Source organism: Geotrypetes seraphini, chromosome 9 (genome assembly GCF_902459505.1).
Source record: "Geotrypetes seraphini chromosome 9, aGeoSer1.1, whole genome shotgun sequence".
Lineage (NCBI taxonomy): Eukaryota > Metazoa > Chordata > Amphibia > Gymnophiona > Dermophiidae > Geotrypetes > Geotrypetes seraphini.
The window spans coordinates 97126825-97150827 of NC_047092.1; the positions used below are offsets into that span (position 1 = coordinate 97126825).

Consider the following 24003-nt stretch of genomic DNA (forward strand, 5'->3'; position numbering starts at 1 on the left):
TCTGGCTTTAGTTACATATTATTCAGATTTTTATTCACCCGTTTTTCGTACGCTTCTATTTGGACGTGTCCCTAACTGACACATGTATTTGTATCTAACTAGAATTACCCAGAATCATACGAAAAACAGGCGCTTTTGTAGAAAAACTCCACAAAAAATATTGCACAATCATGTTCTGACATCCATTCCATTACCGTCCCATACACATCACCCCCTGCTGGCCACGAGCCACTACTCCTCAAGGGTGGATAAAGTAATCTGAGGCAAGGGGCTCCTGCAGGGGACATGCAAGGGAGGCTAGCACACGCCCAGGAGGAGGCTCCAAAAGCCTCCTTATGAGCTCTGGGAGAGCAAATCCGAATTTTGGGCTCTTCAGATGCTGTCCACGGAAAACTCACGTTACAGCTAGACAGACAGTGGGGGTTGTGTATTATTGATAATGATGTTGTAGAGCACTGTATTCCATCCGATTGCAAAATAATTATTTCCTTAGTTTTTCCTGGTTTATTCTCCAAAACAAAATGAACTGCAGCGCGTGCAGGACATTCCCCTGTAGGCCACAAATGGTGCCAGCAGCATGAAGCACTTTGACCATCCAGGGAGCTGCTGCATTTTTTGGGGGGATTACAGTTGAATAAAATAAACTTTATTCAAAGATGGTAGCCCAAGTTCTTCATATTTAAATGCTTTTTTCAAAAACTTGTTGAACTGAGATTATTTTTATGAGTTTAAGTGAAAACTACACTTCTCTGACTGTCCTGGATTACTAAGGATATTCTTCATTACAGTGATAAATTCTGTTCTCCATGGACACAGGCCAGTGCAGACACACTGGTATTACCAGCTGCAGGCTGGCGATCTGGAAGTGCCCTTTCAAACTCATGTACAAATGCTTCAGCCAACCATATGCTGAGTCCTCATTTTCACCTTAAGCATAATCATTATCTCCATTTTTTTTCTCCATTTCCCATTCACAGTCCCATACTAACCTGGCATTCTAACCTGGAATGAAGCTCAGATCGAGTCCTATCCAATCAGATGGCTTATCCAAAGGTAATTATACTACCCTTGAGATCTTCTGTTCCATGGCAGTTGTAAGCTCAGAGAATCCGTTAGTTGTTTTTATAAAAATCAAAAATAAATTGCCACAAATCAAAGTTATATTTACTTATAAACTCACATTAAATAAACCTAAAAAATCCAATTTTGCTCAGCCAGCCATCCCACAACTCATAGGACTGTAGAGTCAGTTCAATGGTGTTTCTTGCTGCTCCAAAAATTATTTTAGTTTATCAGGATCATCAAATTGAAAAAATTTACCTTTGTATGTGATTCGCATTAAACCAGGGTAATAAAGGCCATACCTTGCTCCAATCTCCTGTAGTTTTGACCTCATTGATAGAAATTGTCTGTGTATATTTACTGTTTCCCTTGCAAAGTCCGGAACGAACAGGATTTTTGAGTCTTTATAAGTCAGGTTTTTATTTTCCTTTGCCATTTTTAATATTTCCAACACTTGGAAACACTTGAAACACAGTACACGAAAAATTAGTGGTCTAGGACCTGACTGTCCGTTGGCCCTTCTCCCTGGTACTCCGTGTGTCCTTTCAATCTCCAGTGGGACTTTTAGTCTGAGGGGGAGTATTTTTGGTATATTCTCCTCCAAAAAGGCTATCACATTCTTTCCTTCAATTCCTCAGCCATACCCAAAATTCTTAAATTATTTCTACGTGATATATTCTCCATATCCACCATCCTGTTTTCCAGATCATGAATAGCTTTAAGATCCTCTTTAAATTGTATCTGCTCCATTTCAATTTTCTCAACCCTGGTTTCTAGTTGCTTCACACTGCTGTTTACCACATCCATCTTTTGCTCTAATTTTGTCAGCTGTTCAATATCCGTTGCAATCATTGTTTTAATACTTTTTAGTTCTTCTAAGATCTCAATCATATCCAGGGCATCTAAAGGTAAAATGGCCTTAGAAGGCATGGTTGGTTCTGCCTTTTGCCTTTTAGCCTTTATTCCAGGGTTTGGAATCTTGTTTTGTTTGACAGAAGTCATTGTTGAGAAAAGTTAGAGATATCAGCTTCTGAGGGAAGATTTTAAATCTCTTTTAAAAATGCTCTAAAGATGCTTAGGAGTGGGAGCTCAGCAGTTACATAACCATGCAGTTGCACCTCCAAGTTCCGGAATCCCGTTAAAGAAGTATTTAAAGAAGGCTTTGAATATCTCTGGAAAACTTGCCCCATCGACTAAGGGGAGAGTGTGGCATAGTGATTAAAGCTACAGCCTGTTCATTATCAATAAAAATTATTTTTTTTAAAAAGCTACAGCCTCAGCACTCTGAAGTTGTGGGTTCAAACCCATACTGCTCCTTGTGACCCTGAGCAAGTCACATAATCCCCCCATTGCCCCAGGTACATTAGATAGATTGTGAGCCTACCAGGACAGACAGGGAAAAAATGCTTAAGTACCTGAATAAATTCATGTAAACCGTTCTGAACTCCCCTAGGAGCACAGTATAGAAAATTGAATAAATAAATAAGTGGGTGAAGTGAATCAGCCAGTTAGAGTGGCAGGTAAAGGAGAGGCAGCAGGAGTTCTTAATTTGAAGGAACTGCTTTTATTATGTACTTTAGTTTTTAATTAGTTCTTCCTTCTCCTATATTTTCTACTATGTACTCTAGTCTTAAATATATGTGAACCGAGTCGAGCTCCACTGGGAAATAACCCGGTATATAAACCAAAGATTAGATTAGATTATCAAGCTATATGTATAGCCACCTTTGCCTTGGAACCTGACAGAGCTTAGGTTCTGCATTTATATTTCCATTATAACGATCAAAGGCTTTTTGGACATAAAATACTAGTATTTGCTGACTTATCCAGAGCCAAATAAGGGAGAAGAAAGGCTTTTTTGGCCTTTAATCACAAGTTTTGGCACTGGTAGGAATAGTTTTCCTTCAGTATCCCTATAAATGTATTGATTCAAAGAATTCTTTTGTTTATGGACCCGACCCAGCTAAAACATTTCCTAGAAGCAAGGTCTCCTTTGGTTCCTATTGTTATGTTGTCACCTGACTGTTGTGAAGAAATTTGTCATTGTATTTAAAATTTATCTGCTTGAAACTGTTCTGGAATAGATTTCCTATTATCTAGTCTCTTTATTTTAAATGGAAGGCTACTCCTACCCTTATCCAATTTTCCTTTTCTTGCACCTTATTAGGATCTTCTTTCCTTGAAATGTGGTACATTTATACACTTATTCTTGTTTTCAATTTACTTTATTTTTTCCAGTTAATAATTTTCTTTGAATTGGAGTGCATTTCTGTATCAAGTATATACCTGAATTATTATTAAAAATATGAATAAATATTCAATTTTAAAAAACAATAAAGGAGATGGAGCTCTTCTTTTGTGAGGAAAGGCTAAAGAGGTTTGGGTTCTTCAGCTTGGAAGGGAGACAGCTGAGGTCAAGGTTTACAAAAACCTGAGTCGTGTAGAATAGATAGGAGTGAATCAATTTTTTTCTATTTTAAAAATTACAAAGACTAAGGGCCTCTTTTACAAAGCTACAGAAGCGATGCTGCCACAGTAAATGCATCAATGCCCATTCAATTCCTATGAGCTTCTGTGCATTTACTGTAGTACACTTGCTACCATGGCTTTGTAAAAGGGGCCCTAAGGGATAATGAAGTTACCTTTAAACAAATAGGAGGCTTAATGAATAGTTATGCTCAGGAACTCATTGCCAGGGGATGTGGTAACGGCGGTTAATGTAGCTGGATTTAAAAAAGGGTTGGACAAGTTCCTGGAGGAAAAGCCCATAGTCTACTATTGAGATAAACATGGGGGAAACTACCACTTGCTCTGGGATCAGTAGCATGAAATGTTGCTACCATTTAGGCTTCTGCCAGGTACTTGTGATCTGGATTGGCCACTGTTGGAAACAGGTTACTAGGCTAGATAGACCATTGTTCTGACCCTATATGACCATTATGTTCTTATCAAAAATTATAGGCCACATAAAAGCTATCCTAAGTAGTGTAGAGAAGTTAAAACATACAACAAAATTACAAAAACATATAAAAAATCTTAACAAAATAATCCAAAATAGTTAAGATCACAGAAGAAACAAAGAGGTGGAATTTTGTACTGGGATCAACTACACCAGGCTCCACAGAGGCGGTCTTATTCTATATATAAGAACATTTGAATAGCCTACTGGGTCAGACTATATGTCCATCTAGCCTAGTGTCCTGTTTATACAATGGCTTTTCCAGGTCACAAGTACCTGGCAGAAACCCAAATAGTAGCAGCATTCCATGCTACCAATTCCAGGGCAAGCATTGGCTTTTCCCATGTCTGTCTTAATAGCAGGCTATGGAATTTTCCTCCAAGAACTTGTCCAAACCTTTTTTTAACCCCAAATATGTTAATCACTATTACCACATCCTCTGGCAATGAGTTCCAGAACTTAACTATTCTTATTAAGCAGAGAAGAGAGATGAAAGTATATTGTGTATTAATGCAGAGAATGCAGCCCACTCACCTAATTTTGCTTTTCTTTATATATGTATTTTGCATAGGATACAGAAAATGATGGCCCAGAACTGTCTGAATGGGACAGATATGCTGCTGAGGAATATGAGCTTCTTGTAGCTAAAGAATCTGCCAATGATCCATTATGGGAAGAGTAAGTATAGGATGTAAAAAAACTGTTAAAAATTATCCAGCCCCTGCCTCTAAATATGAACACACTGGCCGATATATTCAAAGTGATTTAAGCTGACAGGAGAAGCTTCAGTCTGCTTAAATTGCCTGTGGCTGTCTATTCCTTGATATTCAGCAGCTCTAAACAGGGCAGTGCTGCTGAATATCACCTCATTACCCATTTAAAAAATGGGCAGGTCAGGGGTAGTACGGGGGACGCATTTAGGAGAAGCTGGTAGTTATGCAGGTGCTGACGTTATTCAGTGCCAGCACTCATATAACTAAATGGGTAAATTTAAGACAGCTCAAAAGCTGCGCTAATTCTGCCCACTTTGTTATGCGGGTGCCGGCACTGAATCCACATAGCTGGCATCCACATAGCTATTCTTTCATTTAAAGACATCCAGATCCCCCTCTCAGCCTCCCAAAAGCCCTCCTTTCCTTCCCCTTCTCCCCAGCCCATAAGAATTAAAGTCCTTTCTCCCAGAACAAACTTTTCTTAACCTTCCCCCCCATAAGGTCTAGGAAAGCTTCTCCCCAGGCCAACCTGCGTCCCTGGTGGTCCTAGTAGGGGCTTTGGGGGCAAGGTAAGGTATGAGCCTAAGGATATTCTGCAGAAAGTGTCATACCAGTTTAAGTATGCCAGAAAACCTGTTAGGTCTTTTACTGAGAAGTGGAAGCCTGGCCCTGCTAGGGAATTTTAGTCCAGCCCCCCCTCCTAGGAGAGAGGGGTGGGACTATGATACCTTTAAAAACAGTGCCCTGAATCACAGACAGGGGGAAGCAAGGCAGAGGCACCAGCAGGAGTGCAACCAGGTAAGTGAGGGGAGGCGTCTTTTCCTCACATTTATATTCCCTCACATTTATAAATTATAAAAATCTGTTCACAAACTATATCATCACAATGCAAAGGATATTCATGAAATTCTTAGAATGAACTATCCCCAAACCCACCCACCCCACCCCTTTTGTTGAGAGTGAAAAACAATATCAACATTCATATCCATTCTTTCACACTCAATCATTCTCTACATATTTTTGAATAGGTGACCACAATCTTTTAAATTTAGCCTTCTTGCCTTTCTTTTCCATTATGGTTGCCTCATATTTCCCAATTAAGCAAACTGAGTTCCACCAAAATGGAAAGATAACAAAGACGCATCTTTCCATATTTTCAAAATAGTTTGGAGCGCAACAGAGTAAGTATTGCTATTAACTTAATATAATCATTAGTAATGTCAGTAGAAGCATTAAAAAAATTAAGAATTGCTCCAGGCTTTGTTTCTTCTTTTTTGTTCTCCAGCATATGTTTGAACATAACTCCACACCTGTTGCCAAAAGTCATTAGCTATAGGACAGTAAAATAACATATGGTCTAGTGTGCCTTTTTCATGACACAAGACCAGCACAAAGGGGAATATTCAGAATTAAGCTTGTTTAATTTAACAGGAGTCCATACTAGAGAGTTGCGCGGGGACAGAAATCCCACCCGTCCCCACCCGTCCCCGCCAAAATCCCACCCATCCCCACCCGTCCCCGTGAGGAATCCCTCCGTCCCCACCCGTCCCCGTGAGGAATCCCTCCGTCCCCACCCGTCCCCGCGAGGAATCCCCTCCATCCCCACCCGTCCCCGCGAGGAATCCCCTCCGTCCCCACCCGTCCCCGCGAGGAATCCCCTCCGTCACCATCCTTCCCTATAAACTTCAGAAATAGTTATTTTATTTAATTATGCTACTGAATTAAAGGCTCTGGTAGAGACCCATTTACAAATAAGCAAAGAGACTATTAATTTGGAAATATTAATTGGGAAGAATACATACTTTGTAAATGGGTTTCTACCAGAACCTCTAATGTAAATATAAAATATAAATACTCAGCTGATGAGAACCCACAAACTGTCAGCTGAGGACTTCCTTTGCAGTTGGCCTGGGGTCCCTTTTGCCAAGCTTGGCAGGCAGCAGTAGCGTCCCTGAGTCACAGATGCTGGCACCTCAGTGGCTCATGGATGCTGCCAGCGACTGCTGCGCTTGGTGGAGGGGAGTTCTGACCATCTCTAGAGGAGGTCCTCTGCTGGCGGTGCTTGGGGATCCCCACCAGTCACAGCAAGGGCCAACAAGTACTTCAACACTGTAGAAATAAAACCAGAAATGCATTTCCTTTTCTTTTGAACACAAAACAAAGATATCTGCCATATACATTTCCCAAGGCAGATGACTCTATGCAATGTCACCTCAGTAACAAAATACAAAAATAGACAAATACACCCCCTCCCTTTTTACTAAACCACAATAGTAGGTTTTAGCACAGGGAGTTACGCTGAATGCCTCGCGCTGCTCTCAATGCTCATAGGCTCCCTGCGCTAAAAAACAATATTGCGGTTTAGTAAAAGGGAGCCATAGTGCAAAATATAGACAGCAGATATAAATTCTCAAAACAGACACATTTTGATCACTAAATTGAAAATAAAATCATTTTTCCTATCTTTGCTGTTTGGTGATTTCATGAGTCTCTGGTTGCACTTTCTTCTTCTGACTGTGCATCCAATCTTTCTTCCTTTCTTTCAGCCTCCTGTATGTTTCCTCTCCTCCAGACCTCATTCTCTCCCCCAACTTTTTCTTTCTGTCTCCCTGTTCCCCCTTCTTTCTGTCTCTCTGTCTGCCCCCTTTCTTTCTTTCTCCGTGCCCTCCCCCAAGCCACTCGGTTTGCTGCCACCGCCATCGGGGAATAGTCCCCAAGCCACCGCTGTCCCAAGCTTTCCCTGCAGAAGCGTCGCGCTGACCAGCATTCCGCTCCCTGACGTCAATTCTGACGTAGGAGAGGAAGTTCCGGGCCAACAAGGCATTTCTCCTCATTCCATCCAGCCTGAGCCCCATCTCTCCTTGATCCAGCATTTCCCTTCTGTGTCTGTCAGAATTACCATTCCACCTATTTTCCAGCATCACCCTTCTTTGTGTCCATCTCACCTATATCCCTATCTCACCACTTTTTCAGAATCTTCATTTGTCTCTGTCCTTGTCTTTACCCCATGTTCACCATTTGCCCTTTCAATGTCTTTATCTCCCCCCCCCACACTTTTTCAGCATTACTTATATGTCTCTATTTCACCTCCTCTTCATGTCCCCTCTGTATCTCTATCCTTATTCAGTAGGTCCTGCTTACTCTTTCTCTTCTTTGTGTCACTATCTTCATTTTCAGCTTTCCCCCCTTTTCCTTTGTTACTGCACCCGGTAGCCAGAATCTTTCCACCTTCCCTCCACTCCGGCCCAGCCCAGTATGAAATATTTCCTTTTGTTTCCCTCCCCTCTCTCTTTCTCTCTCTCTTCTCCTCCCTCACCCACGAGTCCTGCATCTGGCCCTCTTCCTTCTACCTGCACCTGGCAACACCCCCCTGCTCCGCGGCTCTCTTAAGCAACTCGTCAGCAGCGGTGATCAAGACAAGCTGCCGACATCGAGGCCTTCCCTCTACGAGTCCCGCCTTTGTGGAAAAAGGAAGTTGAAACAAGCGGGACTCGCAGAGGGTACGCCCCGACATCAGAAGCTGCTGCTGAGTTGCCGAAGAGAGCCGCAGGTAGAAGGGAGAGGGAGATAGGAAGGCTGTAGAAGCTCCGGAGCATGACACCGAACCCGGCCAGGATGATTTCTTTTTCAGGCTGCTGCTGCCGCTACCATCCCCCACCCGAAATGACAAAAAACAGCCTAATGCCCGCGTCGGGAAATAGCCATGTTGAGCAGTGAGCTCAGCACGTACACAGATGAAAGCCTTGCTTGCTGATTGGTCCGGCGGCACGGTGGGGCGGGGCCGCCGGACCAATCAGCAAGCAAGGCTTTCATCTGTGTACGTGCTGAGCTCACTGCTCAACATGGCTATTTCCCGACGCGACGCTTGTAAGCTGCATGCTTGCATCGCCAGAATTTAGGTAGGTTGTTTTCATCCCCGTGGGAGTCCCGTGGGCAAAGGGGCGTCCCCGTGGGAGTCCCGTGGGTCAGGGGGGCATCCCCGTGGGAGTCCCGTGGGCCAGGGGGCGTCCCCGTGGGAGTCCCGTGGGCCAGGGGGGGAACCCGCGGGATCCCCGCGGGACCCGCGGGATCCCCGCGATCCCCGTTCCCGTGCAGACCTCTAGTCCATACTACTCGCCTAATGGAAGCAGATTGACAACATTGGAGGCGCTTGAGGAATATGAATCTCCATTGATCATCAGATATAGCCATAGTTAATTCCCATGACCAAATGTCTTGTAAACCATCTATATTTCATTTTTGTTGCTCTAGTTGTACTAGTATTTTGTACCAGTTTGATGTTTCATGACCTAATAATCCCTTAATCCCTTTACACAGCGCAAGGATACTAGGCACTGGGATTTTTGAGCAAACAATAGCATGATGAAGTTGTAACCACTTGAAGCTATGTGAAAAGCTGACATGATGTCTTGCACGCAGTTCTGAAAAAGATTTCAAGCTATCCAATTGTAATATTACATTACATTAGGGATTTCTGTTCCGCCATTACCTTGCGGTTCAAGGCGGATTACAAAATATATCTGACATAGTAATATAGTAACATAGTAGATGACGGCAGATAAAGACCCGAATGGTCCATCCAGTCTGCCCAATCTGATTCAATTTAAATTATTATTTTTATTTTTCTTCTTAGCTATTTCTGGGCGAGAATCCAAAGCTTTACCCGGTACTGTGCTTGGGTTCCAACTGCCAAAATCTCTGTTAAGACTTACTCCAGCCCATCTACACCCTCCCAGCCACTGAAGCCCTCCCCTGCCCATCCTCCTCCAAACGGCCATGCACAGACACAGACCGTACAAGTCTGCCCAGTAACTTGACATTGTGTATATACCCAGTACCATTCATTCTTTCCATATAATGTGTTTTCCTTAAATGCAGATATTCCCATTTCCTCAAAGAGGGCATAAACTTGATCTTCCAAAAGGAACATCCAGCTGAGAGTCAATTTCAACAAGTGTCCTTTGAGTAGATCTTATAATAGCATTTAGTTTCAGATGCTGTGGAAGCACAACACAAATTAAGTCTTGCAACCTAAATGGGTAGAGCAAATTATGCTCTAATGAACACCACTTCGGCCAATTGTGCTGCTGATCAGGTGTTAGCCAATACATAGCTTGTCTCAATATATAAGAACTATGATATTTGAAAAGATGAGGAAAGTTTAATCCACCACAAACTTTTTAGTATGCTGTAATGTTTTGAAAGCGATTCTTTGTTGCTTATTTTGCCAAATAAATCTACTAATCTCTTTGTCTAGCTCTTTATACAAAGCTAGAGAAAAATAGATAGGAATCATGTTCAAGTAAAACAGAATTGTTGGAGCGATAGTCATTCGTACAATTTCAACCACCACCACCATTTGGATAACCATTTGGACATCATCTTCCTTATCAAATCTTTTATAGTACCAAGCAGTTTAGTTTTATTTGCTTTAATTGTTTCATCCAAAGTGGAACATACTTGTATTACCAGATAATTTAAAGCCATCTGGCTGCCACTTGAAAGGAAACTCCTTGAAAAAGTCTTGATTGCTTAACACATTAATTGGCAATAGCTCTGACTTTGATCAATTTATTTTATAGCCAGAGAAGATTCCAAAATTATTAATAACTTCAAATAACATGAAAATAGTTTGCACAGGCACCTTCAAATAGAGAAGCATGTCACTGTTCCCTCTAAGCTGAGCAGGAGTCCTCCACCCACAGTCTCACCAATAGAGGGTGCTGTTTTACTGTCACATTTTTCAATTGTGAGGGACAGGCAAGTTCTGCAGGACTCCAGGGAACATACCTGTCCTTAGCGACTGAAAATATTCCACCCCCTAGTGGTAGCAATGCAGCTGGAGGACACCTGCTCAGCTTAGAGGGAACACGACTCATCAGCATATGCATTTAATTTATATATTTCAGAGCCATAGGGGATCCCTTTAATATTAGGTTCCTGTTAAATTGCCAATAATAATGGCTCAAGTGCAAAATCAAAAAGCATTGGTGACAAGGGGCACCCCTGCCTAGTTCCCCTATGTAATGTGAAGCTTGGTGATAAACAGTTGTTAACATATAGTCAGGCACCTGGAAATGTATAAAATGCTTTAACCATATTACAGAAACTATTGCCCAGTCCAAACCATGATAACACATTTGAAGCACATGGAAATACAGCCTTGTATTTGCAGAATGTCGATTTGCAATGAAGTCAGTTTGTTCAGATGCAATAAATTTTGGCAAAAAACATGCCAATCTGCTTGCTAGCACTTTAACATAACTTTTTACATCAACATTGATTAACGAAATTGGTCTATAGTTACTCACATCAATTGGATATCTTACCAGATTGTAATGAGCTAATGGCCTTTACAATTTCCTGCTCTGATATAGGGAAATTTAATACCTCTGTCATTTTCTGATAATTTGGGCCCATCTAATTTATTTAAAAAAGCATCATTAGCATTAACACATTCAGAAGAATAAAGTTCTTTTTATAGAATTCTATAAATTGTTTTGAAATATCCTCACTTTCTGTAACTATTGGACCTTTCCCATTTCTAACAGCAGTGATATACTTCCTATTTCTTTTACCTTTCAAAAATGCTGCCAACAATTTACCTGCTTTATTTGAATATTCATAATAACTGGCCTGGCTAATAAATAAATCACTTCTCGCGCTTGAACTCAACATATTATGATATTGATATTTAACCTTCAGTAATTGTTGCAAGACTACTGCAACAATTTTTTAATAAGAAAATGTTCAAGAGTTTTTATTTTAATTTCTAGATTTTCTAGCTCTATTTTTTTGCTTTTTATTTGAGATCGAAACATATCTCTTTATTTCCCCCCGTAATGTAGCTTTGAAAGCATCCCAAAGAATTATTGGAGAAACCTGAGATATGTTGTTAAACTCAAAGTATTCAGTTATTGCCCTAACCTTGTCATCCACAAACTTTGGATCTTGTAATAAGGCATTATTAAACCTCCATAAAGGTCTCTCCCTTTTTCTTTTCCTCCATATGGTCAAGGATATTCCTGCATGATCCAGATACTCCTATAAATTCTATAGTTGAATTTATCACATTAGGAATTATATCCTTAGAGAAAAGAAATAATCAATACGTGAGAAGGATTTATGCACAGGAGAACAGAAGGTATATTCTTTTCCTTGAGGATTAAATATCCTCCAAATATCTACTAGTCCCCTGTTATTTATTAAATCTTGTACATATTTATGGGACCCAGAGACTCTTATGTTTGGTTGTCTATCTAAGACCGAGTCTATCTCCTGATTAAAATCCCCTACCATGATCAAAGGGAGAGAACCATTGGCAATTATATGCATTTGTAATTTTTGGAAGAAAATCTTACGTGGATTCACAGGAGCATATAAGTTTACTAAAGACATTGGGGCCTCATCAGTTGTAATATCTAAATGTAGCCATCTATATTCCAGATCAGATATGTGTTTTACAATTTCAAAATTTAGACCTCTTCTAAATAGTCGGTGGCTGGGATAAAGAGTGCTGTTATATAACTGTTCAAAAAGAGAAAGGAGGATTAGCAATTCTAACTTTTCTGACTCCCTTCCATATGCATTTCTTGCAGAAATAAAATACTGGCTTTAGTTTTTGCCAGGTATTGTAAGATCTTTTTCCTTTTGATCGGATGATTTAATCCATTCACATTTAGTGAATAACAAATGATACTATCCATAAGATCTGTTTTCCAACAACCTCTTAATCTTGTAACTCCATACATACATCTTTCCCCATACATTCCTATTCATCACATTCACAAATCCACTCATACATGGTTTTCCACTCTCTGCAATACCCAACCCTACCCATCCTTCATGTAACCTAAAGATAGCCCCGCAAATTCCCTGTTGCATTCCCATGGCTAAACCTACAAAATCGATATGGCAGCCAAATAGCACAGCTCCCACTCAAACCTATAAAATACAGGGTCACACAAGTATTTACTTTTTACAACATCACAAAGATCATAAAATCATAAATAATTCAGTTTCCATTTCTTCTAAAACTTTGGATAAAACTAGAGAATGACACGGCTGGTAGCCGCGGGTAGCCATGGGTAACCCACTGAAATGGTGTGGGGGGGGTAGAAGTGCTCACTGCGGGCAGGGGGACAAGGTTATCCACTGCCCCGTGGAGCGGTGAATGGCCTTGTCCCCACAATTATGGGAGGGAACACGTGTGGTCACCGATCACTTTTGGCCCCCTCCCTCCTTCCTACCTACCGGATGAATCTATCTTCCTTCCTCCCCCTTACCTTGGCGGCGCATTAGTTTCCAAAGTAACTTGCTCAAGCCGGCCGAACATGCCTGCAGTCACATGTGTCTGTGGGCAGAAGCTTGTAGCATGTAATGTTGTTACTATTTGGGTTTCTCCCAGGTACTTGTGACCTGGATTGGCCAATGTGAAAACAGGATACTGGGCTAGATGGACCACTGGTCTGAGTCAGTTTGGCTATTTTTATGCTCTTATGACTGATATTTGCTGTCCTTGGACAGCACTCATTACTAATGTGACCATACGTCCCGTTTTGAACGGGACCGTCCCTTTTTTAGATCGCCAGTCCCGTTGTCCCCACGCACAGCTTCGGGACACCGAAATGTCACATTTTCAGAAAAAGCATCCCGAAACTGTGCATGGAGAAAATGGGACAGGCGATTGCAGAGCCCAGGATTTCTCCCTGCTTCCCCAATGCAGACGCAGCAACAGATCAGTGCGTGCAGCGACTTCACAAGCCTCCCCCCCGAACACCGACATCTATTCTGACGGAGAGGAAGCTCCGGGCCAGCCAATCGCTGCCTGACTGGTCCGGAACTTCCTTTCCAATGTCAGAATTGACATCGGGGGAAGGCTTGTGTAGTTGTTGCACGCACCTGGCCTGTTGCTGCGTTGGGAGCAGTGGCTTGGAGAAATTGGCGGCGGCTTGGGGATGCAGAGAGAGAGAAAGAAAGAAAGGGGGGCAGGGAGAGAGAAAGAAAGGCAGAAAGAAAGAGAAAGAAATGAAAGAAAGGATGCACAATCAGAAGGAAGTGCAACCAGAGACTTATGAAATCACCAGACAACAAAGGTAGGAAAAATGATTTTATTTTCAATTTAATGATCAAAATGTGTCAGTTTTGAGAATTTATATCTGCTGTCTATATTTTGCACTATATTTAACAGGGGGGGGCAGTTGTCCAGGTAGGGAAGAACCTGCAGATCCATATTATCCAGGTGTGCTGCTGCCGCCACCACCACTATCACTTTGGTGAATGTGCGGGGAGCTGTTGCCATGCCAAAGGATAGGGCTGAGAACTGTAAATGCTGTTGCAGGACATGAAACCTTAGGAATCTTTTGTGTTCTGGGAAAAAGAATATGCAAGTAGGCCTCTGTCAGATCTAGAGAGGCTAGGAGCTCTCCCAGAGCCACCCCTGCTATGACAGATTGAACTGTCTTCATACAAAAACACGGGATTCTGACCACTGCATTCATGTGCATAAGGTCCGAAATGGGTTTCCAAGTATCGGAGCCTTTCTTTGGCATGATGAAGTATATGGAGTATCTGCCCAAGCCCGTTCTCACTGCCTGTATTCAGTAAGTTTTGTCTGAGTGCCCCACAGGAGAATCTGGCAAATTTCAGCTCTGTATGATGTCCAGATCCCAGCGGTCAGACAAAATTTGAGCCCAGGCCTGCAGAAAATCTGAGAGTCAGCCTCCTGAGAGGGACTACTTCTGACCTGGCGTCATTGCGTTTTCATGGTGGAAAACTGCTGAGATCATCTGAAGCCATGAAAATTAGAGCGACGGAGCCCCTAGAGGGTCTAGTTCTTCTATTAGGCAAAATCTTGGGTCAACGGTTTACTACACAAGTCATAAGATTATCCGGACCCTTTCTGATTAACAACTGCCCCTTAAAAGAGAGTCTGCTGAGAGTAGCTTTAGAGATGGAATCTCCAGCCCATTGTCTGATCCAGAGCATTCTGCGGACAGAGATGGAATAAGCTGACACTTCTTTACTCATAACACAAATAATGTCATAGAGAGCATCCACCACATAATCCACTCCAGACAAAAGGAGCTGAGGAAGAGGCTCCTCTCCTTTGTGATCCAGAGTATGTAGCCTGGAAAGACAGACAAGCATCACAAAAGATGCTGCTGAGACTGCTTTGACTCCAAAGGCCAATGCCTCAAAAAGCCTCTTATAGACCATATCCATACAGCGATCCTGCATATCTGGAGTGGATTCCTTCTACAGAGATTTGCAGCCTGCAGGAGATAACCTATTTGTCCAGAATGGCATACCTATTGCACTGCAAACATGTTTTTGGGCTGTTGAGCTGAGGTATGTAATAAGAAGCTGTGTAGGTTGTAGGTCAAGAGTTTATTTGATACCTGGTGGTTCTCATGATTTATTAAGATTACTAATGTTTGGAGTCATATTTCAAAGGAAAATTCATAAGAACTTTTAAAGTGTGTTTTAGAATTTAAACTGAATTTTTGTGACTCCTGTTGCTAAAAGGAAGGATTAAGTACTGGGAAATAGAGAATTTTAATCCCTTCACCAATCTGATTTAACTCAGATTGCCTAATATTATTAGTGTTTAAAGCAAAAGTTTTATATTTAATTTAGTATTCTGCTGCAGTGTTAGAGTGAATTCCTGCAGTCTTTTCTGATTACTAATCTGCTGAGACCTTAACCAGTATACACAGTTGTGTGAATCTTAAAGCATCCAAAACTATTTTTTGAAAGCTAAATGTTCTTTTGAGAACTAAAGGTCAAGAATGATCTCTTGTCTTAGAATTCTAAGTTCTGTGGCACAGAGCTGTGTCCAGTCAGTATTCCTGATACTGTAAATACTAGCAGGCTCTGTGTGATGAGACTGAGATAATTACTGAATAGTTTCATTATTTCTGAATCAAAGATACTTGGATATACAGATAAAGTTGAGGTTGCTCGGATATTGTGTAAACGTGTGATGAAACTCTGAGCTGATTTCATATCAGAATCATGTTTTGGGGTTTTCCTGGGGGGGGTGTAAGCTTAGGGATAAACAACTTATCTGTTCTTTTGCACATTTAATTAGAAATACATGGCCTTAACCTAAGAAGACACTGACTTTAGCCTGCATTCATTCAGGGAGGTTATGGTTTTGCTTCCTTTCATTTGTTTATAGATAGGATAGTAGCAATCATTGGGATCTTCAGAGGAACTGCTGGTTTCAGACAAATAGCAGGACAACAACTCTTTGGAATGCTGCTCCATTAGATCTAAGGGTTAGATTCACTAAGCAATCCGATCGTGTACCAATTGGTTTGCGACCCCTTAGTGATCAGATTTCCCTCCGGCCCCATTCACAAACCTCTCCTGCGTTCCGCTTCAAATCCATGCATGCAAATGAGGGGAAATGTATGCAAAGTAGGCAGGGAATGCGATTCACTAAGCCAAAGAAGGAAGACCGATTGGGCTTGCCGATCAAAAGTAAAGCGACTGCTGAGGACCAGTCGCTTCACTTCTTATCGACTCTCCTGCCCTTTAAAACCACGGGCTGGCAATGCACTTTTGCAGAATACATAAAAAAGGAATTATTCCTTTTTTATATATTCTGTAAAAATTGCCAGTGCATCCCATGGTTTTAATCCGCCCCCCCCCCCCGCGCCATCCAATACTAGTCTTAGGCCATGCCCCGATGCATCATCTGATGCACGGGGCGGGGCCTAAGGCCGTGATTGGCTGAAGCGCCTCAGGTTCCTCTCTTTGGAGGGGCCTGGGGTGCCTCAGCCAATCAGGGACTTCCTTAGGGAGGATTGTAAGGAAGTCCCTGATTGGCCAAAAACAATGGCCAATCAGGGACTTCCTTACACTCCTCTCTAAGGAAGTCCCTGATTGGGTGAGGCACCCCAGGCCCCTCCCAAGGGATGAGTCTGAGGCACCTCAGCCAATCAAGGCCTTAGGCTCCACCCCGTGCATCACATGATGCACCAGGCAGAGCCTAAGGCCTTAGACTCGTCGCAGAAGGCATTGGAGCAGGAGGGATTGAGCACCCCTTCTGCTCCATTAAAGGTACGGGGAGAGGGTTGGGGATGAGACCGGAAATGGGGAGGGGGCATCTGGGTCGGTGACAGGAGGGAGTTGGAATCCCTTCTGCCGTTAGTTTGTGGATGGGTGGGTTAGCACCGGCAGCGGCAACTGTAAAGGTACGGGAAGAGGGATGGGTCTGGCAGGAACCAGGAGGGGGCGTCCTTTGGGTGGCAGGAGGGCTTCAGCAACCCTTCTGCCATTTGTTTTTGGGGGTGGGGGAGTAGTAGATATGGCAAGAGGGAGTGGGTACCCTCCTGTCATAATTTTAAGAGCGGGGCAAATTTTTTGAGGGGTTCGGAGAGGGAGGGGTGTTTGGGGCACTTGTTGGGGGGTTAAATTTTTTTAAAATCAGGCACATATTTTGCGTGTGTAAAACACGCAAAATATCTGCCCAATTTAAAAAAAAAATTTTTAACCGGCAGAAGCTCTAACAGCAGTGACAGAGGCTGTTTCTCCTGTCACTACTGTCAGGGCTTTAGCGATTCATGCCATTGGCTGGGGGCGTGACAATGATCGTCTCCATTTGCATGAAGGCCTATAGTGAATGCCTATAGTGCATGCAAACGGACATGGATTGGACACGGATCGGAGGTTAGTGAATCTAGCCCTAAGAGAAGAATCATCATTGGATCAGTTCAAATCTAAATTAAAAACTTTTTTATTTAGAGATGCATTTAATGCTTGAGTATCCTTTTCAGGACGTCATAGGACTGTTAATTTTTAAAATCTTTTAGCAGAATTTTAGACACTATTTTCCTTTTGTTTTCCCCTTTTATGTTCTTTCCTATTTTTTTATATTGTAGTTCTTCCCCATATTACCCTATTGTAACAGTAAGTCTCCAGTCCTTGTTCTGTAAGTGTTGGTCTTTGTAAAAAGCAAAAATTAAACCTATTGGTTGTATTTTATTCTTCATCGCCTTGAAACTTTGTTTAGGCGATTAATCAAATTTTTAATAAAACTTGAAACTTTATTTTCAATGCAAGAAAGTGACGATAAGGGTAAAACAGGTTTTTAAAAAGTACTTTATTTTTATGTACACACATATATACACTTTTTATATTTTATTGATCTTTGGGATTGAGAAACACTCTCTGGTTTTAAGAGTCACCTAGTCAAATACCTGTGGTTCTGGATATCTTGGAACAAAGTTGGTATTAAGCTGAAAGATATGACATGTTTGTGTTTTGAATATTATCACTAACTCTAACGGTGTAATCAATTTAAATTTGATCACACATAAATGGTCAATTCGCTTTGCTATTCATTAATATTTAAATTTAATTTACTTTGTTTAAACAACATCTGATAAAAACAATTATTGAACATGCCTAGTTAGTTTTCTTTCTCCCTCAATTAAGAACATAAGCAGTGTCTCTGCTGGGTCAGACCAGAGGTCCATCATGCCCAGCAGTCCGCTCAAGCAGCGGCCCATCAGGTCCAGGACGTGTATAGTAATCCTCTATCTATACCCTTCTATACCCTTTTCTTTCAGGAGATTATCTAATCCCTTCTTGAACCCCAAAACCGTACTCTGTCCTATCACACCCTCTGGAAGCGCATTCCAGGTGTCCATCACCCTTTGGGTGAAGAAGAACTTCCTAGCATTGGTTCTGAATCTGTCCCCTCTTAATTTTTCCGAATGCTTTCTCGTTCTTGTAGTTTTCGAATGTTTGAAGAATCTGTCCCTCTCCACTTTCTCCATGCCCTTCATGATCTTGTAAGTCTCTATCTTATCCCAAGTCTCCGCTTTTCTTGGGAAAAGAGCCCCAATTTTTCTAATCTTTCAGCATATGAAAGGTTTTCCATACCTTTTATCAATCATGTCGCTCTTTTCTGAACCCTCTCGAGTATCGCCATATCCTTCTTAAGGTACGGCGACCAATATTGGACGCAATACTCCAGATGTGGGCGCACCATCGCCCGATACAACAGCAGGATAACTTCTTTCATTCTGGTTGTAATACCTTTCTTGATAGTATCCAGCATTCTATTCGCCTTCTTAGAGGCCGTTGCGCACTGTGCCGACGGCTTCATTGTGTTGTCCACTATTACGCCCAAGTCCTTTTCTTGGGTACTTTCAGCCATCATCAGCCCTCCCATCGTATAGCTGTACTTCGGGTTTCTGTTTCCTACATGCAAAACTTTACATTTCTCTACATTAAACTTCATCTGCTATCTTATAGCCCACTCTCCTAGTTTGTTCAGGTCCCTTTGTAAATCTTCGCAGTCCTCTTTAGTCCTAACGCCACTAAATAGTTTGGTGTCGTCTGCAAATTTTATTACTTTGCACTTCGTCCTTGTTTCTAGATCATTTATAAATACATTGAACAGCAGCAGTCCGAGTACCTGCGGAACACCACTCGTGACCCTTCTCCAGTCCGAGTAGTGGCCCTTCACTCCTGCCCTTTGCTTTCTAACCGCCAACCAATTTTTGATCCATCTATGTATGTCTCCTTCCACCCCATGGTTCTTCAGTTTCCGTAGTAGGTGTTCATGGGGTACCTTGTTAAAGGATTTTTGGAAATCTAAGTATACAATGTCTATGGGGTCCCCTTTGTCCATGCGTTTGTTAATTGCTTCAAAGAAGTGCAATAAGTTTGTTAGGCACGATCTTCCCTTGCAGAATCCATGCTGGCTTGTTTTCATCAGTTTATTCCTTTCTAGATGCTCGTTGATGCTGTCTTTTATCAGTGCTTCCGCCATCTTCTCCAGATCTTCTGTAGTTCCCCGGGTCACCTCTCGATCCTTTTTTAAAGATGGGCATAACATTAGCTATCTTCCAATCCTCCGGGATCACGCCTGTTTTCAGGAATAGATTACAAACCTACTGTAATAGTTCTGCTATTTCCTCCTTTAGTTCTTTCAATACCCTAGGGTGGATTCCATCTGTGCCCAGAGATTTGTCAGTTTTTAATCTATCTGCTTGTGTATGTCTTCAAGGCTTACCTCCATGGATGTTAATTTTTCTGCTTGATCTCCTTTGAAGATTTTTTCAGGTTCCAGCACATTGGATGTGTCCTCTTTTGTAAATACTGACGAAAAGAACATGTTTAGTCTATCCGCCACTTCTTTTTCCTCCTTCACCACTCCTTTCCTATCTCCATCATCCAGCAGTCCCACCTCCTCCCTTGCCGGCTGCTTCTCTTTAACATATCTGAAGAACTGTTTGAAATTTCATGCTTCCCTGGCTAGCCTCTCTTCATATTCTGTTTTTGCTCTTCTAACCACAAGGTGACATTCTTTTTGATACTTCCTGTGCTCTTTCCAGTTCTCCCCGGTTTTGTCCTTTTTCATTTCCGGAATGAATGTTTCTTGTCTCCTATCGCTTTCTTCACTTCTTTAGTTATCCATGCCGAGTCTTTTGTTCAGCTCTTTTTGCATCCTTTTCTAAATCTGGGGATATACAGGTTTTGCGCCTCACTCATCTTGTCCTTGAATAAAGACCAGGCTTGCTCTACAGTCTGCGATTTCTTTGAGCTGTTCTTATGTTTCTTCCTTAATATATAGCTTGAAATACTCGGATTTGTGAAAAGCTCTAATATGTTCAAAATACACTTTCACAAAAAAAGTCTAAGAGATGTCATTTAAAACATAAACAGTGCTGCTTTGATTCAGATAAGGTGTGCCATAAAAAATGGAGGAAAAAGCCTCAGACTGAAGCCCTCCAACCTCCACAAAGGTTGTTAAAGGTGGTTGGATGGTAACCTCACTGGCAAAAAACCTCCATTGCACTCCCAAAGTATTAAAACCTTAAGCAGGGCTGTCTGTACTGGATGATAGAAGAAAGAAACTTTCAACTTATCTTCTGTTGATCGGTACACCGACGGTGGCCAGCGTTTCACGAGTCTGCTGCCTCAAGGTATAATGAATCCGATCAAACTAGAGCCAGAATAAAGAACTTATGTAATTAAACTGGACTTGTGCACAACTTCTAAAGATTAATTGAAGCCATTATGACATACCTTTAACCGGACGCAGAAACGCATCTCCTGTGTCAAAAGATGGCTGCCCCATGTCTTCACTGAGTTATAGAACTCCCGGGCAATAACGTCAAACCCTGAAGTGACAGCGTCGATAGACACTGCTATGTATAGATACAGCTCAATTTTCTGACCAGCTAAACATTGACATTAAACTAGGTTTGCCCGTGTCCAAAGATTTACGTGGGCCCAACCACACGCCCTTTTAAAACACGGGTGACAGAACATAAAAGCTGCATACATAACAATAGACTACAAGCTCCTTTGGTCACACATTGTTTGGAGTTTGACCACATCTGCGGTGTTATGTGATCGATCATATCATTGAAGATTGTACGAATAGACAACAGCGGCTCTTACGGGCCGAACAGTTATGGATCCATAAATTAAATAGTGAAGAACCAGAGGGGTTGAATTCCAAACTGGATTGGACTGTATTTTATTGAGAAACAAAACACTATATGAAGGTTTTTGGATAGAAACACATGATGACCTGGATGTTAGGATCTTTTGATCTGAACAACAAGAATGCTTAGATAAATAATGGAGGCGATTGTTTTTAATTATGACAGGTACTGCTATACAATTGATTATGCGAAACTGGAAAAATTGGGACCGTCTAAATTTCACATTCTGGTGGACAAATTTATGTTTAATTTATAAATATGAGAAAATAAATGCTGATTTGTCGGGGAATATAAAAATTTTTAAATTAATATGGGGCCCATTGATGTCGTTTGTAGAATTATTATAGTTTTGAATTTGTTGATATATCAAATGCACATCCGGGGGGGGGGGGGATTTTTCTTTGAATTTAATTTTTGAATTATTTTTATTGATTGATGGGGTGGGTTGGATTGGTTTGGGTTTTGAATATTTAAATATTTATATAGGTGCTTACTATTTCCTTATAAAGATGAAAAATATGCTATTTGCACTTTTTGAAGGATATGAATATATTTTATTAATAACTATATAATAATTTTTGATGGGAAAAATGTGTTGATCTATTTATATATTTTAAGTGATGTATAAAGTGTAAAATGATTTTTTCTTGTATTCACTTAATGAAAGTGCTAAAAATGAATAAAGATATTTAAAAAAAATAAAATAATGTATAGTCTTGTAGGAGAAGGAAGAAAAAGAAAAAGTAAAACGACAACGATAATAAAAGTAATAAAAAGTTCACAATTAAAAGTTTCAGAATCTTAAGAAATCAACAAAAAAAACCATAAAATTAACAAAAATAACTCAATATAACACTATATTGTAAGAGTTAGTTAATAGAGGTAAACATTAGGTTCGACAGTTAGTGGTGATTTTTCATTCCCAAGTTTGTTATTTCTATAGTTTTTATAGTCATGTTTATAGTTATTTTTAGAGTCCTCTTTCGTACTCTTTTTGGATCTTGACTTTAACCTAATTTAATATCAGTGTTTAGCCGGTCAGAAAATTGAGCTGTATCTATACATAGCAGCGTCTATCGATGCTGTCACTTCAGGGTTTGACGTTATTGCCCGGGAGTTCTATAACTCAGTGCAGACACGAGGCAGCCATCTTTTGACACAGGAGATGCGTTTTGGCGTCCCAGTTAAAGGTATATCATAATGGCTTCATTTAATCTTTAGAAGTTGTGCACAAGTCCAGTTTAATGACATAAGTTCTTTATTCTGGCTCTAGTTTGATCGGATTCGTTACACCCTGAGGCAGCAGACTCGTGAAATGTTGGCCACCGTCGGTGTACCGATCAACAGAAGATAAGTTGAAAGTTTCTTTCTTCTATCATCCAGTACAGACAGCCCTGCTTAAGGTTTTTATACTTTTGGGAGTGAAATGGAGGCTTTTTGCCGGTGAGGTTACCACCACCCAACCACCTTTAACCACCTTTGTGGAGGTGGGAGGGCTTCAGTCTGAGGCTTTTTCCTCCATTTCTTATGGCACATCTTATCTGAACCAAAGCAGCACTGTTCATGTTTTATATGACATCTCTTAGACTTCTTTTTGTGAAAGTGTATTTTGAACACCTAAGTTTCTTCCTTACCATTACTCTTATCGCTTCGTAGTTTTCTTTCTTGAAGTTAAAAGTTGTCGCTGTTGTTCTCTTCCCCTTTGATATTCCTACTTCAACTTTGAACTTGATCATATTGTGATCGCTGTTTCCCAATGGCTCTACTACTTCCACTTCCTTTGCTTGTCCTCTTAGCCCATTGAGGATTAGATCCAGAGTGGCATTCCCTCTTGTCGGTTCTCTTACAAGCTGCTCCATGAAGCAGTCCTGTATAGCCTCCAGGAATCTGGTCTCCCTAGCGCATTATGAATTTCCAAGACTCCAGTCTATCCCGGGATAGTTGAAGTCTCCCATAACAATCGTGTTACCACTTTTGCATTCTCGCCTCATCTCAGCTTTCATTTCTTCATCGTTTGCTTCTGTTTGACCAGGTGGACAATAGTATAGGCCCATCTTTATCTTGGGCCCATTCCTTCCCAGTATTTTAACCCATAGTGATTCCACTTTGTTGGTCGTCACTGCTGTGTCCACTCTGGTCAAGTGTATGTTATCCTTTATGTATAAGGCTATTCCTCCTCCTTTCTGACCTGACCTGTCTTCGCAATAGAGTTTGTACCCTGGCAGTGCTATGTCCCATTTGTTTGCTTCATTCCACCATGTTTCAGAGACCCCAGTGATGTCTAGTTTCTCTTTTTTGGCCATGACTTCTAATTCTCCCATTTTGTTCCTTAGGCTCCTTGCATTAGTATACATTCAATTTAAGTCCTGGTATTTTTTTTCCTGTGCTACGATCTTCTTATCATCCTCTTCTTGATCTGTCAACTCTTGTTTTTTGCCTGTTGTGTCTTCCCAGCATTTTTCCCACTCAGTATCCTCTCGGGATACCTTCTTCCGAATCGTCGACACTTGGTTGACTGTCGGCTTTCCCCTTCTTCTTAGTTTAAAGCTTACTCTATTCCTCTCCTGATGTTGTTTGCTAGAAGTCTAGTTCCCGCCGCGCTCAGGTGTAGTCTATCTCTCCTGAAGAGCTTGCTCTTGCCCCAAAACATCCAGTTCCTCATGAAGTAGAACCCCTCTTCCTCACACCATCTCCTCATCCATGAATTTATTGACTGTAGTTCCGTCTGCCTCTTCATATCTGCCCTCGGTACTGGTAGGATCTCTGAAAATGCTATCTTCTGAGTCCTCATCTT

The 24003-nt window shown here is 41.4% G+C and overlaps 1 protein-coding gene across 9 annotated transcripts in view; it reads left to right on the plus strand.

The window, feature by feature from the left end:
- Positions 1 to 24003, plus strand: part of PPP2R3A (protein phosphatase 2 regulatory subunit B''alpha) — a 1177159-nt gene that overhangs the window by 1082502 nt on the left and 70654 nt on the right. For 7 of the 9 annotated variants that reach the window (XR_004540589.1, XM_033957843.1, XM_033957841.1 and 4 more), the window contains one exon: positions 4593 to 4699. Coding sequence is in view for 7 of the 9 variants with exons in the window: in XM_033957843.1 (XP_033813734.1) it covers positions 4593 to 4699 (107 nt within the window). In the remaining 2 variants the exon portion in view is untranslated. Of the gene's footprint in view, positions 1 to 977; positions 1054 to 4592; positions 4704 to 24003 lie in introns of those variants that run through there. The other 2 variants (XR_004540590.1, XM_033957844.1) reach the window with 2 other exon arrangements.